The sequence below is a fragment of the Eucyclogobius newberryi genome, unplaced genomic scaffold (genome assembly GCF_026437365.1).
Source record: "Eucyclogobius newberryi isolate DKJ021-1_F unplaced genomic scaffold, fEucNew1.0.hap1 SCAF_5, whole genome shotgun sequence".
NCBI lineage: Eukaryota > Metazoa > Chordata > Actinopteri > Gobiiformes > Gobiidae > Eucyclogobius > Eucyclogobius newberryi.
The window spans coordinates 10,558,629-10,574,517 of record NW_027316167.1 but is presented as its reverse complement, the minus strand read 5'-3'; the positions used below and the strand labels follow the sequence as shown (position 1 = coordinate 10,574,517).

The following is a 15,889-nucleotide window of genomic DNA, read 5'->3' as shown; positions in this document are numbered from 1 at the left end:
GCCTTGGTTAGAGTCGTTGGGAGGGGGTCGAGAGAGCAGGTGGTGGTTTTGGAAGCGGTGATGAGGTCTATGATATGAGAGGAATTAACAGAGGAGAAGGTGGTGAGGGGAGGGAAGGGTGGGTGGTCAGGGAGAGGGGGGGGGCAGGGGGGGGGGGGGGGGGTGGTGATGGAGTTAATGGAGACGGCAGTCATGGAGTTGTTGATTTTGGAAATTTTGTCATTGAAGGCAAGGAGGAAAGAGTTGCAGAGGTCAGGGGAGGAGGGTGGAGTGATGTCCGGTGGCTGGAGCAGCTTGTTGACGGTGGAGAACAGGGTGCGAGGGCTCCGGTGGGAGCTGTTGATGAGGGTGGAGAGGTGGGCAGATTTGGCGGCTTGGAGAGCGTCACGGTAGGAGGAGATGTGTAATTTGAAAGCTTCGGCGTGGACGGTGAGGCGGGTTCTTTTGAGGAGTCGTTCGAGTTGGCGGCCAGTCTGCTTCATGGTGCGGAGTTCAGGGGTGTACCAGGCGGCGGGGTTGATGTATGAGACGGAGGAGGTTTTCCAGGGGGCTAGGAAGTCAAGGGAGTCGGAGAGGGTGGTGTTGAGCATGACAGCATAGTCGTCGGGGGAAGAGGGGGGGAGTCAGGGGGGAAAGCAGAGGATATGAGCTGGGAGAGCGTGAGGGGGTTGACTGACTTGATATTGCGGTAGGTGATGGTGCGTTTTTTGGGGTTGTGGGGCGAGGGTAGGGGGGCGGAGAAAAGGACGCAGAGATGATCAGAGAGTGGGAAGGGGAGGGGGTGGGGCTTAGATATGGGTAGGAGAGAGGAACAGACTAAGTCCAGAGTGTGGCCTTTGGTATGGGTGGGGAAGTCAATATGTTGGGTGAGATGGAAGCAGTCCAGGAGAGAGAGGAAGTCGGATGTCAGTGGGGCGTTGGGGCAGTCAATGTGGATGTTGAAGTCACCAGTGAGTAGGAGGCGGGCAGAGAGAGAGGATGCGATGGTGAGGAGTTCGGACAATTCAGTGAGGAAAGAGGGGTGGGGCTTTGGGGGACGATAGATCAGGATAGCGGTGATAGAGTTGGGGAGGGAGAAGGCGAGGTATTCAAATGATGAGATGGATGGAAGGTTGAGGTTCAGTTCAGTGATGGATGTAGATTTTTTATGAATAACAGCAAGACCTCCCCCACGCCCGGAGAGGCGGGGTTTGGCAGTGTAAGTGTAGTTGGAGGGAGTGGCTTGGTTGAGAGCATAGAAGTCCAGGGGCTGTTGCCATGTTTCACAGAGGAGAAGCAGATCAATGTTATTGTCCAGTAGCAGTTCAGATATAACAGGTGATTTGTTGGCGAGGGAGCAGCAGTTCAGCAGTGCAAGGGAGATGGACGGGGGCGCGGAGATGGATGGGGGCGCAGGGGTGGGGGGGCGGAGGTTGCTGAGGTTGGCAGTGCGGCAGGTGGGGGTGACGGGGGGGGCGAAAACTAGTCCAGAGTGAGGGGATAGGTGAGCCGTCGTTGGAGTGTTGGTTATGGGAGAGACCAGAGCCCCGGTGGATGTAGCGGGGCCAGCTACAGCAGGATCCCAGCTGAGCTAGCTGCAGAGGCAGCAGCAGCTGGAAGACGGTGGTTATGGTTGAGGAGGTGAAGGTCAGCAGCGGTGTAGGTGAGTAGGCGAGAAGTTGGTGGAGCGGTGGCCTGGAGGCGCGGGAGTGATAGTCCGAGGAGGAGATGGAACGTAGCAGCAGATGAGAGTAATCCAGTTAGAATGTTGGCGGTGGCTAGAAGCTGGTTAACTAGAAGCTGGTGGGCAGAGAGTTGTGAAAAAGCAGCAGTGGACCGGGTGTTGAAGCTGGTGGAGTGAGTGGCGTTGGTTGCCCCAGACCTTGTCTGCACGGCAGGGAGGCCCCGCGATACCATGACGGACCTCAGCAGGTGTTAAGCCAGCTGTTAGCTGGCGGCTAGGGCAGTAGATTGTCCAGGAGTGAGGGAGGAGATGAGCGATGGACGGTGCAGTAATGTCCGATGAAGTTAAGGAACAGGGATGTAGACAGAAGACAACACAGAGACGCGGGAACAAAACAAAACAATGGAAACGACTAACAAAACAAAGACGTTGGGACAGAAGCGGCAGTCCACATACGAGACGCCGGCGTTGCTCTAGCCCAATCAAGACGCATTTGAGTCCAGTTTTGTGACCAGATCGCCCCCGTCTGTGGAGCGGGGAAAGCAGAGAAACGGGGCTGTACCTTGGTTGTATGGGGCTGCTTTTCTCCGGGTGGAGCCGGTGCCCCGCTCTCCGTGTCTGCTCCTGTGGCGGGCTGGGGCCAAACCTTCGCCCAGGTACAAACCTCCGGGGCGGCGGGTGCGGGAGCGCGGAGCCGGTGTTCGGGCGTGGAAACGCCGGTGCAGCGGAGGAGAAGCGGAGCCGCGTGCGGCTCGTGGCGGTGCGTGCCGCTCGTGGTGGAGCCGGTGATCGGACGTGGAAACGCCGGTGCAGCGGAGGAGAAGCGGTGCCGCGTGCGGCTCGTGGCGGTGCGTGCCGCTCGTGGTGGTGCGTGCCGCTCGTGGTGGAGCCGGTGATCGGACACGGAAACGCTGGTGCAGCGGAGGAGAAGCGGTTACTAAGCACTAAACACTGGCGAGTTACAGGTTTAGTTTTGAATGATGCAGAGGAAGTTGAGAGGTTACACGAGCTGCAGATGAAGCCGGCTGCACACCAGAGGATATACATGCGTTCTCACTTCCGGCAAATTACCTGTACATCCGGGAACTTGTACCCGCCGCCATTTTGACCGGGTGACGATTGCAACAGCTGGACAGCACGTCATTTTCTACATCATACTGAGCGCGGCATAATGAGCTACGAATATTATAATTCTTTAGACGATGACGGCAGAAAAAGGTACATGACAAAGCTGTCATTCCTTGGTCTGATACCAGCGGAATGTCCCTACAGATTGCCGCAGGGTTTGTGGAAGGACAGCCCGACTGACTGGCCTGATGTGGATTGGCCCAGTATCTACAACTATTTGATTGAAAGCCCTGGAATTTTCACCCGGCAATCCAAGTTTCTGACTAACCAATACGCGAACATTGCATCCAAAAACATTGCAGTATTTTGGCATTTTGGTGAATATAGTAGCCGTGCGGTTGGAAAGTACTATGCCGCGCTCAGTATGATGTAGAAAATGATGTGCTGTCCAGCTGTTGCAAGCGTCACCCGGTCAATATGGCGGCGGGTACAAGTTCCCGGATGTACTGGTAATTTGCCGGAAGTGAGAACGCGCATGTATTGACATTTTAAGACGTGTCAAATCAGAGTGCAGGCCACAGACGTGAGGACGTTTTATTTGTCTTACGCTCGCACAGAGGTCAGCGAGGCCACACGCACAGCCACCCAGTCCAGTGCTCTTATTTAGAGAGGAATAAGAGTTAGAATTAAACTAAATTTGGATTGAATCTGTTTGTTAAGGCCGTAAGAGATCGCGATAGTCACTGGAGGTAAAGACACTGACTCATTGTGGCCTCGATGAAATGACTAGAGTTAAGTTTTGTCCAATAGTTTCTACGTTTTAAGCGCCGTCACTAGAAAACAGAGGCTGTCGCTGTACGGCTGCTCTGATTGGCTGTTGTGAAGATCACGTAAAATGTTGGAACCAGCCGCGACAAATCATCTCTAACTAGAGTCGCTGCTCGGGCCGCTCAAGAGGTAAATTGGGCTTAAAATTGGGTAAAAAAATGTATTTATTTATTCATATTCGTGGGTTTTCAGATACAGCAATGACCTGACAGTCCACTAGTGATGTCAAGATCATTAGATTAATCGATAATCGTGATTATGCAGGTCACATTATAATCGTGAGAACCAAAAAATTATAATTGCCACAATTTTGGGGGAAATTAAGTATTTTTTGTTCAATATAAAGCCTCAAATTAGACCTAACTTGCTTTAATCTGGCTGTTATGTCACTTTGCTTCATTTAACTCATTTAACTTTATTTTGTCATTCAGAAAGCTCATTTTGGTATAACCGGTCACAAACTTGAGGAACAGTATCATGTCAGACCTCGGGAATGATGGGAAATGAAAGATTTCACTGTCCGGCCTGAATAATCGTGAATAATCGTTAAATGACGTTTGATTTGGTGACACGCCCACATGCCCCGCCTCTGCTCTGGTGTCAGGAACATGCTGGAGTTGGGCCGGTCGCAGTCGTGGACCCGGGCGTTAAACACCATCTCGGGCGACGTGCGGATGGACGCTCAGCCGCTCCTGGACTATTTCCACAAATTGCACCTGTGGCTCAAGGAGGAAAACCAGAAACACGGCAGAAGCGTGGGCTGGGACCCCTCCATCGACCCCTGTGAGTGCGGACGGACCGCTTTGGAATATCCTTTTTAAATGTATATGCTTTTCACTCATTTATATGCTTTTGGGGTATTTGGAATGAAGCTATAACATTATAACATGAGCTACAACGGCTTCGTCCATTGACTCTTCGTAGTGTCATTTCACTGTACGTGTTTTTTATTGTTCAAAAATGCTGCAAGCTGCGTAACATTTTTGAATTGTCAGTTTGTCAGAAATTTTGAGGTTACTTGTTATCCAGGTCATAATATCATCTTAAGAACAAAAACATAATTATTGTGACAATTTTAGAAGCAAAATGTACTGATAAGTGGTGTTATTTCAATCAATAGTCCAATCAAATAAATGTAATTCATTCTTTATTAAGAACACATAGCGGTTCTTAGATTGAGAAAAATAATAGTAAAGGTAAAATGTCAATAAATAAATAAATAAAATAAATAAAATAAATAAAATAAATAAAATAAATAAAATAAATAAAATAAATAAAATAAATAAAATAAATAAAATAAATAAAATCATTTATCTGGCTGTTTTTGTCAAAGTTGGAAAGTCGGTCACAAACTTGAGGAAAAGTATTATATTAGAACACGTGGATGGCTGAAAATGAAAGATTTCACTGCTGTTTGGTGAAAGTCGCAATAATCATGAATAATACTTAAATTGTGATGTTTTTTCTCACTATTATTCATAAGAAAGGAAAGAAGTAGTTTCTGAGCCTCAAATGCAGAACAATACTCAAACACTCACAAATGAAAAGCAATACAACTCTGAGTGCGCTAATGAAGAGATAACATCATCATAACATGGGTAAAATAAGACGTCCAGGAGCACCAGATACAATAAAAGTCTTATATTTGTTTGTGCTCCATAAAATGTAACTATTTGTTGTGTGTTTTTGTCTCACAGATTCAGCCAATGGCCTTAAAGTGAGGATCAGTTTAAAGGCGGCGATGGGAGAAAATGCTGTGAGTTCATATTCACCCAAAAACCACAAACATTAAAAACCCTTTATGTTTAAACCTCTTTGCGTTTCAGTATCCGTGGAATGACAACGAGCTGTTCCTGTTTAAAGCCAACATCGCCTACGCCCTGAGGCAGTACTACCTGCTCAAGAAGAACACCACCATCACCATCACGTCCGTGCTTTATCTTTTTATATCAGGACTTTAAAACCGTCAGATGTTTTCGCACGGCGGTTTTACAACGTCTCACTGTGCGACATTACAGATCACAGGATGTCCAGGCCTTTGACGAGACTCCGAGGATCTCCTTCTACATCTCGGTGAAGAATCCTGCAGGAATTAACCAGTATTTCCCCAAAGAGGATATAGAGGAAGCCATCAGGTAAATGTGTTCTAAAGACTTACCCGGTTTTAAGTCTCCAAGAGTGTTTGAGTGGTTGAACGCGAGCTGAGGTTCACGCCACCTGCTCGTCCTCATGTAGATGTTTATGCTCGCCCTTGAATGTTCCACAGTTTGGCTTTAAACCTGGATCTGTCTGACCTGTGACTTGGCCTGGTGGCGTCACATGCGTTAAGATGGATATGTTTAATGCCATACTGTGGAACATTACAAGGACAAGTAGGTGGTGGTCTCTTTACCAGAAACGATAAACCAACACAACCTCACAGGCACAACACAATTTTGACAGATCACACAGAAGGATTTGTTGATATCTAATTCTAAAACTGATGCATTCAAGTTTGAGCTCTTTATTTTCTAATATTTATCCTTTTTTTGGTCATTTTTTTCAGTGTGATCCAGTTTATGTCACATATCCAAAACCTCAACATTTTATACCAACAAAATGAAGCATGTTGTTTTGTTCTCGATCGACCGACCTGGATGAATTACGATTTAAATGTATTTTCTGTGCATTTCAAGAACAAAACAGCTCGTAGTACTGTGCGTGAAAGCCGTTGCCTTTTTCTGGCTTCAGATTGTATCGCGGGAGGATAAACGACGCTTTCCAGCTCAGTGACAGCACTCTGGAGTTTGTGGGCGTGCCCCCGACGTTAGCCACGCCCAACGAGCAGCCCGTGGAGGTGTGGCTCATCGTGTTCGGGGTGGTCATGGGAATCGTAGTCCTCACCGGCGTCTACCTGGTGATCTCCGGCATCAGGGACCGCAAGAAGTACGTGATGTATACATTTATACAGTGGATTCTAAACGCTGTTAAGTGACTTTCTGGTCACTTAGGGTTGCTTTTTAAAGGTGCACTGCGTAACTTTTCAGGTGGTACGGTCTGCCAACTGCTAGTCTCTGTGGGGATGTTGTTGTTTTGCCTAGAATGTTCCACAGTATGGCATTACACTAATATATCTGCATGCGTTAACCCCGCGTAACGTTAGAATGCAAGTTTGTGCAATGAATAATGACATTTAATGCTTAATTCTATACAGCAGGGTGCTCAAAAGTATCGAAAACCTGATGCTAATCGATACGAAATCTGGTATCGAAACTAGATTCTCATTTGAACAAGTATTTATACAGAAAAGAATCACATAAACAGGACAAAATATGACCTTTTTTCAACATTTTCCTGACTTTTAACAGCACTAGTATAAGACCACAAAACCTTGACCTGAAAAATAACACTTTTGAATTATCTTTGTGGTATCGAAGTGGAGTTTGAAATGTTAATATCGGGACAACACTACTTATCAAACAGTGCAACCTTGGCAAATCAATAACAACATCCATAGACAAGCAGGCGGCAGACCCAGATCAGGAAGCTGACTTATTACTTTAAATATAACAATAAAACGTTCAGTATTTGTATGAAAAACACATGTCATCATCTGGTGTTTAAAGTTCCTAATGTGTACAAATCAAACAAATTAACTGTAAGTACAATATAATAATAATATGAGGTTATTGGGATTCATTTTGTCCCTTTAAACAAATGAGTCCAAAAAACTGATAGATTCACACTTCTTATTGCAAAACACTTTTAATTGTATTAATTGAAACAACATTTCAGTCTAACAACCACTTATTTTGATTAAGATTTGTCCATCCAATCTAGGACTGGAGTGAGATTATAATGAACACTCAGAAAATGAAAAAAAGTGACTCAGATTTAACTGGAAAATTGACAAATTGGAAAGACTTTTGCCTAATTGGTACTAATAGATGCTTTATGTAAATTGTATGCTCCCTCTCTGCGTCATGTTCTGTGTTTTGTCTTGTTCATATTTTATACATTTTATACCAGAATAGCACATTTTTAGGTGTAAAACTTCACTTCCTGGTTTTAATGGGTGACAACACACTAGGATTTTTTTTTTAATTTTTTACATTTGACAAATAAAAATATACAAGAACACCTTTATTTGTTGAATTAATGTTTAGAGAGTCAAAAAAGTTGTCTCTTTGGTTTGACTTCTGCATAAAATTTGGATAGAATGAGTAATTTCCACCTAAATTTTCAACTTTTCTCCACAAATAGTGACTCGACTGGTATAAAACTATCATTTATTGCACCAAATACATGCACATTCACAATTGTAAAATCATAAAAACCCGTCGTACGCACTGGAAGTTTGGGATAAAATTGTTGCTGTTTGTGAATTCAAAATGTGCAAATTCAACTTGTTTGTCATTGACGTGGCGTTGCTTTGGCTAATGACGCTAACGTGTTTCTCGCCTCTTCTCAGGAAGTCTAAAGAGCCCGTCGTGCAGAATCCCTACGACAGCGGCTTTGACGGACACTCTAACAAAGCTTTCGACGACGAGAACGAACAAACTGGATTTTAAGAAATACATTTAACTGACTTCAATTTGAACCATGAGTGAAGACGCTGTTTTACAAGGAACTCTTAGCCCCGCCCACTTACGCCCTCCTGTTTCTACCTTACGGGTTCTCATCCAGCAAAATCTTTTTTAAAAACGTGTAAAAAATAACATTTATTCCCATTTCTAACTCAAATAGTTGCTTTTATAGATACTATTTGGAATAAAAGGTGATGAGAAGTCAAAGTCAGGTACTGTCCCTTTAAGAAGACATATTATGCAGCTGCTTTATCGTTTTCTGTGCATTTTAGTGATGTCAGGTGTAATTTTGTCTAATATATCGAGGCATTTCAACTTTATTCTTACTTGACATCATTGTACCAGTCGTTAATGTTGAGTTTCCACAGTAACGTTTAATGTGATTGTTATTGATTGTATTTTGTGGCATTGAACGGGAGCTAGTGCTGGACATGTCATTTTGAATTTGCTTAGAAGGAAAAAACATGGATTTTACTTGACCAAAATTAAATGAAGATAGACTTTTTGTGAGGTTTATTTCAATCATCAAAAGGACATGAATCGAACAAAACGGGTGTGTTTCTAGTATTCTTTCTATTTTTTCTCAGCGCATACGGAAAGAACAGACAGAAACATGGCAAAAAAACAAAACAAACACACGTAAAGAATGTAAAAATTGATTGATAGTTTAGTTTTTGAAAGGCCTGTGAATGAGATCTTTGATCAATATTACCCAAATGAAGCTAATGTGATGCCGCTCGACGATATCCTCAGCCAATATAGGGTTTTCAACAAAGAAACCTACACATTTTACATGTTTTATTGTGTTATTTTGCTGTAATTGCTGCTCTGTCTGAGTCAGGAATGATCTTTTCTGAGCATGTTTTGCAGTCTGTGTATAATCCAGATAACAGTTATTCCATTGCTACATTAGTTCACGATTAAGTAGCAAATAACAAAATTAACTTTTTTCAGTCCTAATGTTGTGTCAGAAAATTCTCTCATTATTATTTTGACATTGTAGACAGTGCAGACAAATGGTTGTTGTTTATATGTTTGATACGTTGGGCAATGAAGAATAACCAGTTTCTAAGGTTCTCTAATTTATGCAGGATTTGTGGAGCTTAATGGGGAAAGAAACGGCCAAACTGTTGTGACCCGCTATGTTTTTGGTGCATTATTGTCGAGCATAACATTACATTAAAGAATGTGTATTATGTGGTTGTTAGCATGTATGCTAATTTTGGCATTAATAATAATGAAAATAAAACGTTAATAATCTATGCAGGTGTTGTGTTGAGACACACTAGATTATTGGTATTTTAACAACCTATTTAACATGAATACGACTGTAGTCTGGACACTGTTTTTAGAAAAACAAGACGTTTCGGCTCTCATCCCAGAGCCATTCTCAATCTGCGGAGACAGACTAGATCCACAGATTGAGAATGACTCTTGAATGAGTCGAAACGTCTTTTTTCCCCTAAAAACAGTGTCAAAATGATACAACTGAAGCTTTTTTCTACAACTAACCAACAGTTTAAGTTTGCCCTCTGGCAGTCATAAACCTCAAGAATAATCCCAATCCATCTCCTCTGCAGCGCCCCTGGTGGTCGTGACTGGTGGTCGTGACTGGTTCTAAAGCCTACATTGTTGAATGATGATGTGAAAAAAAGCCTCTTCTTGTTGTCCCTCCGGCTTCATCTCCACAGAGTTTGGGTCTGAGCTCTGGATGAACCAGCCGGGGTGCCGGGCCGACTCAAACGTGATGTTCCCCGTGCGCTCACTCTTCATGTAGAAAACGTAAGCCAGAGCGTTCTGGTCACTCAGGGCAATGTTCTTCAGCTTCTGCTTTTCGCACGTCTGCAACATTTGGCAAAGGTTATGCTCAGACTAAAGGCACTTTTTAACAGAGGTAAAATATGTCTCAAACCATTAAGTGATGGATTGGAGATGTTTATTTTTGGACTGTGACCCAGCTTCATAAGGTAAAGTAAAATATGCTTTATTGAAGGGGAAATGTGTTCCGTCAATGCTGTTGGGGCAACCTGTCTAGAGCAGTGGACCCCTGCAGCGCTGCACCTGATTTTGAGCGAGGCTTGGTCTAAAGGATTTTCTCTAATACAGATGTTCACCTTTGGGTCACCTTCGAATGGACTTGAGCTTGGTATAGCCTACTATTTGTCTTTTTGGTCGGGGTAAATCCAACGTAATTTCATACTATTCAGGGTCACCTTTGCACATTTTTGTTTTTAGTTTTGTGTGGTTTATATTTGTCCTATCATTGAATACAATGTCCTGATGTTTGTTTTACCTCAACATAGAGCCTGACGCAAATTCCACTTTTGCAGCACTTGAGGAAGCAGTCGGACCCACTGAAGTTTAGCACCACAGGCAACCCTTTGGTCACAGTCTGAGTAGTCTTGTAGTAGTAGATGTTGATTAGCTCTGGAAACATCAAATATTCATCTTTATATTAGAAATTATTTTAATACAACACTGATGTTTTGTGGTAATCTTAATGTCTCCTGGCACAAGCCGACAGCAGAACCTTGTGATGGGTCTGACCTGGGGTCTGGGACATGTAGACCCGCTTCTGCGAACACAAACTGTGGATGAACATGTTGGTGGTCTTGTGCTCCACCTCGGCCATCTTCGTCTTGACGTGCTTCAAAGAGCCACCTCCTCTGGGGACTGACACCAGAAGAGCACATGCAGTGTGAGGATTGTTTAGAAAGTCACACTTTATGTGACCACAGTGTGAAAACAAAGGCAGTCGCACATGAGCTTTTGGGGGTAAAAACCACTAAACCACTGGACTAAAATGATTGATCGATCGATTGATTGATTGGTTACATTTTATTACTACAATTAGCATAATAACCGTGCAGAATTAAAAAAAGGATATTTTTTTAAATTAATATTTCAGTTACTATTGATTGGTTTGTATAGCATTGTACAGCGTTAACAAACCATAGTTAGTGTTATTACATTCATTCCTCTTGTCTTGTGAAATTATTGTCCCTTTGCCTGCATTAGCATTTGAAAATAACCCTTAAGCTTGGAGTAGAAAAAGCTTCAGTTGTAGTCATCTGGACTCAGTTTGAAAAAATAGACGTTTCGACTCTCATCCAAGAGTCATTGTCAATAAAAGAATTTAGATCGAGAACTCCGATATTAATACTGTTCTGTGGTAAGACCCGCCCATTGGGAGGAGCCTTCCTGAAGTAGAAAGAGTTGTTTGTTTCAACAGAAACTCCCCCCTTGTATCTACCGAGCTAGCCTATTCAGAATTTTAATGGGCTATTAGAATCCTCTTTGTCTTTGTGAGACCCTGGCTCAACCACCCTGAGTACCTGATTAGCATCTAAATGTCCTGGTCCTGGTCTTCTACCTTTCCAGGGGTTCAGTATTCCATTATAGATACCAGGAAGAATGAATCTGAGCCCTCCATTTCTGTTTAAAGAAGGTCTTTCTTTTTTAACAAAAATAGCTTCCTTGACTCCTCTTTCAAACCATCTTTTCTCCCTGCTTAAAACCTTCACCTCACCGTCTTCAAACGAGTGATTAGAGGCAAGGGGGGAGTTTCTGTTGAAACAAACAACTCTTTCTACTTCAGGAAGGCTCCTCCCAATGGGCGGGTCTTACCACAGAACAGTATTAATATCGGAGTTCTCGATCTAAATTCTTTTATTGACAATGACTCTTGGATGAGAGTCGAAACGTCTATTTTTTCAAACTGAGTCCAGATGACTACAACTGAAGCTTTTTCTACTATGGAACACGCCTGGACGAATGAGGGATTACACCGACACCTTAAGCTTGGACATTGTTTCAGAAAGATCCATTACATAGGAATAAAATCGGACCAAACAAGCATTACAACCCTAAGCTGGGATAAAACCGGATCAAGTGTGAACACGCCAAGACTCAAAATAGTTAGTTATAATAGTTTGGAAAACAAGCACAGTTATACATGAACTCACTCATCCATTACCCACAGATCAGATCAGTATTTTGTCAGAGCTTGTGGACTGACCTAGCGTGACGGAGCTGGACTCGGTCACCATGACAATATCGTTGTAGTGGCACTCAGTTTGGCGGCACTCGTGGCATGGCTCTTCGGAACAGCCCCTTCCAACCATCACAGAGATGGTGGTTTTCTTCATGGACACCACAAGGTAGTCAGTCGGCTCGCCCTCCTCTTCACAGACATCCTCTTCACCTGCAGGGTCAGTGTGCCAGTCACATACATGATTTTTGTTTGGTTTTTGTTTCCTTTTTTCTATTCATTATATACAATATAGAGATCAGGAATATGTAGATTATGTAATCGATTATATCACACCTGAACTAGAGCAAAGTATTTGTATAGTGAACCGTTCTGAAACACTACAGGGTTAGAGTGGTCCAGCACTGGAGGCCAGGAGTTGATCCAAACCTCTTTTGTTTAGTGTAATTCTTTTGGCTGTATTGATGCTTTACTTGCTCACAACAAATAGTGCTTCAATCCATATCATTTGATTTAATACGTTTGATTACTGTGTGACTGTGGCGAGCCTAAATAATTAAAAGAATGAAACACAAAGGAGAGATATGACCAATACCTTCCTCTGTGGGCAGGAGGTTGTCTTGTTCTGCATCCTCTCCTGGCTCTTGTCCTGGGTCCTCTTCCCTCCTCATCTCCTGATTGAAGAGCAGCAGACGCTCCTCTTTGGAGGTTGGAACCATCACTTCTTCTTCTGAAGGCTTCTCCACCACAGGCTCCTTCTCTCTAATTGTCTTATGCACCGTCTGACCACAACAAAGGATCAAGAGTAATTATGTGGGTCTATTCCTTTTAAATAGTCTGCAGACGATGTCTACAACCTGGCCCTCTACTTAATCCTGCAGCACCTGGACTCACTGGGACTTCAAAACCATCCTGCCTGCTCCAGGACAGGCTCTCCCAGCTCAACATGCCTGACTCCACCTGCAGGTGGATCACTGACTTCCTGACTGACCACAGGTAGTGTGTGGCTGGGGAAGAATTTCTCAGCACAGGCTTTCCACAGGGCTGTGTACGTTCTCCTCTGCTCTTCTCCCTGTACATCAACTGCTGCATCTCCAGCCATTACTTTTTTTTTTTACATTGCTGGGCCTTTTATGACTCCAGCACCTTGGAACAACAGATGGGAATGACCCTTTGGCTATTGTACTTACAGTCAAGTTGTACATTAAAGAGTCCGAATCAGAGTCAAGCGGCCCAGTGTCAGGGCATTTTGATTGAGGAGGGTTATGGCCCTCGGGACAAAGGTGTCCTTTCTCATTGCAGCCGACATCAAGATGGGAGAAAGATTAATTCTGGGAACATATGTGGGTTGTAACAGTTCATCCAAGAGTTCATCCTGAGGCATTATCCCCCAGAGAGTACATTTTGGATGAGACTTTTACAAAGTTCTGCAGTCTGTTTTGAATCTGTACAGAGGCTGGGTTGTACCAGCAGGTATTCCATTTGACGTGGGACTGAATTAAATTATGAAATGTGAATTAAATTGTAAAAAGACATGATGCGTTGGGTGACATTGAAGTCAGTGATACTGTCTTTGACATCTCATCTGTGTTTGAAGCAAATATCAGGCACTCTTTTATTTCCACAAGGTCATGGATAGTTGTTGTTCTCAACCCTCTTTGCACATTAGAAAAGTAAAAATCAGTTATTTGGTATTATTTATACTGCGCATGAGATTGGGTTTGTCACACCATTCAACAAACTCAGAATGACTTGAGCTGGAATGATGTGTACGTTCAATATCAAACGTATATGTGACAGCTGGATTGGTTGGTCATGCAGTCATCGGTGTACAGGATTAATAATAAAGGAGACAAGACATAGCCCTGTGGTGTCCTGTAGAGGTGTACAAGAAGTCAAACAAAATGTAGTTAACACACTTTTTGTGGCCTCTGATAAAAAAAGGGTCCATAGAACAAGGCCGTCCTCCACCCAAAACACCTTTTCTGCCAATATTACGTGCGGTTCCGACATGTGGAATGCAGACGGGGAAAAAATCTGTGAACAAAAGTCTAGCCATGTAGTCTGAGGTGTCCCGATGCTTGTGGATGGTATTAATTAGAACGTTTTTTGCATCATTCACACCTCTCTGAGCCCCATTTGCAAACTGGAGTGGTTCCAACTGGAATTCCACAGCTGAAGTGATGTGCTGCTGGAAAATCCTCTCCAGAGATTCATTACAAGAAAGGCCAGAGCTACTGTCTGAAGATCTTTATGCACTTTCACTACACCTTTCTTTGCAATGGGAACCACTGTTGAGGAACTGTGAGGGTGTCGACAAAGTTCTCAGAAGAGTGATGAAGTATATCTAATTTAAATTATTATAAAGGCTATTGACTTCAAATATGCATCAACAGGTTTTGCCCCAGCTTGGCCCCCCTCAAGGTGCAAATCTGTCCCAATGTGCCGTTATTGAAGAGAATCCCATAGATCACACGTTCTCACCAGCATGGGGCTGCCTTGGGCCAAGATTGTGCTGAGCTGCTCTGGATCCATGTCCTCTAGTTTAGTGTTGTTCACCAGCCTCAGCTTGTCTCCTCTTCTGAAATCACACAATACAAGAGGAGTGAGTGCTGCTCTCACCCACGAGGCATTCTCTATCATGAACACATCTTTTTCTACAATGGAACACTCCTGGACGAATGAGGGATTACACAGAACTATGACCTATGTTATACTTCAATACAAAGTACCTGAAACCAGCGTCTCATAACTACATCATTTGAGTACCAGAGAGAAAGACATTATGACTTCAAAAGACACAAAAGCCATACTTTACCTGAGGAAGTATTTCTTTCCCGCTTCCCTCTGGTTTTTGATGACACTTTTCACCTCATAATGATGTTTTTCTTCAATGAACTGGTGGACTATCAAGACACCTCCCTCCACCGGATAATTCTGGAATTTATATGACCGTTAGTTGTGGTTTAGATCAGATTCTGTCCTAGCTTAGTGAAGGACATGTTTCAGTTGATTAACCAACCCTTGTCTCTCTAATGTTGCTCCAGGACAGAAAAACCACTGTCAGGAAGAGTCACAGTCTGCTCCTGACACATTGGTCTACAAAGTCTCATTAGACATAACACTGTGTCACTGATGGTTGCTTCTGTAGTTTGCATCTATTCGCCCCAGATAAATTGTTTAGAATTGTGTCAGAACATTGGCGTAGCTGTTCTTTTCTCAATATCTTTTCCGGTAAAAGCTTGCCACACATGAGAATCCACAAGCAGTTGTGTTGTAATTATAATATTCCGTCTGTGCAAATAGGTTTTTAGTAATGGTACAATATTTAATGAATATGATTAAAACCATATATTAATTTGGCTGATTGGATACATACATTTGTATAATCCTGTGTTTACAAAAAACTCATTCTTAAATAAAATAATATTGATGCTTAATCTTTGTTGAGAACTCATAGTATTTTGAAAGGATCAGATATTTTTCTGCTTCTGGAGCAAGAACCGACTGATACAGACCAAATTATCACACGCATTATCAATATAATCATAAGCAGTTTATTTATTTCATCCAGTTTGGTCGATTGAGAACTAATTCTGATTTGTACTGACGACCTGGTCAACAAGCAGCAGTGTTCAAATACAACACAACAAAACTGGGACTAAACTGAGCCTTAAACCCAGGACCAAACCAAGACCAGGACTAAACTCTGACAAAATCATATATTTCTTACCTCCATCTCGTCGTCTCTGAGGTTTTGAGCCAAAGTGTGAA

The 15,889-nt window shown here is 43.1% G+C and overlaps 2 protein-coding genes across 3 annotated transcripts in view; one reads left to right on the top strand and one right to left on the bottom strand.

Moving 5' to 3' along the window:
- ace2 (angiotensin I converting enzyme 2) overlaps window positions 1–8,205 on the top strand; it is a 26,305-nt gene extending 18,100 nt beyond the window's left edge. The window contains exons 13-18 of the mRNA XM_072465291.1: window positions 4,164–4,342; window positions 5,257–5,315; window positions 5,386–5,486; window positions 5,578–5,694; window positions 6,290–6,484; window positions 8,010–8,205. Coding sequence (XP_072321392.1) covers window positions 4,164–4,342; window positions 5,257–5,315; window positions 5,386–5,486; window positions 5,578–5,694; window positions 6,290–6,484; window positions 8,010–8,109 — 751 coding nt within the window. The 3' untranslated portion in view covers window positions 8,110–8,205. The remainder of the gene's footprint in view (window positions 1–4,163; window positions 4,343–5,256; window positions 5,316–5,385; window positions 5,487–5,577; window positions 5,695–6,289; window positions 6,485–8,009) is intronic.
- Window positions 8,152–15,889, bottom strand: LOC140381262 (uncharacterized). 2 transcript variants are annotated; one of them, XM_072465292.1, is made up of 8 exons: window positions 15,849–15,889; window positions 14,934–15,052; window positions 14,600–14,696; window positions 12,711–12,897; window positions 12,143–12,328; window positions 10,672–10,797; window positions 10,418–10,551; window positions 8,152–9,966 (listed from the first exon to the last, which is right to left on the bottom strand). In XM_072465292.1, the coding sequence occupies exons 1-8, from the start codon at window positions 15,852–15,854 to the stop codon at window positions 9,742–9,744; spliced, it is 1,080 nt and encodes a 359-aa protein (XP_072321393.1). In that variant the 5' UTR covers window positions 15,855–15,889; the 3' UTR covers window positions 8,152–9,741. The 2 variants fall into 2 exon arrangements, with proteins under 2 accessions (XP_072321393.1, XP_072321394.1); XM_072465293.1 differs by having other exon boundaries at window positions 14,600–14,693.

Excerpts from the sequence above, each read along its gene's own strand:
- LOC140381262 (XM_072465292.1), bottom strand. Across the intron at positions 12,329-12,710 it reads CCTCCTGCCCACAGAGGAAG|GTGAAGAGGATGTCTGTGAA; the intron begins GTATTGGTCATA and ends CTGACCCTGCAG. Across the intron at positions 9,967-10,417 it reads GCGTCAGGCTCTATGTTGAG|ACGTGCGAAAAGCAGAAGCT; the intron begins GTAAAACAAACA and ends CAAATGTTGCAG.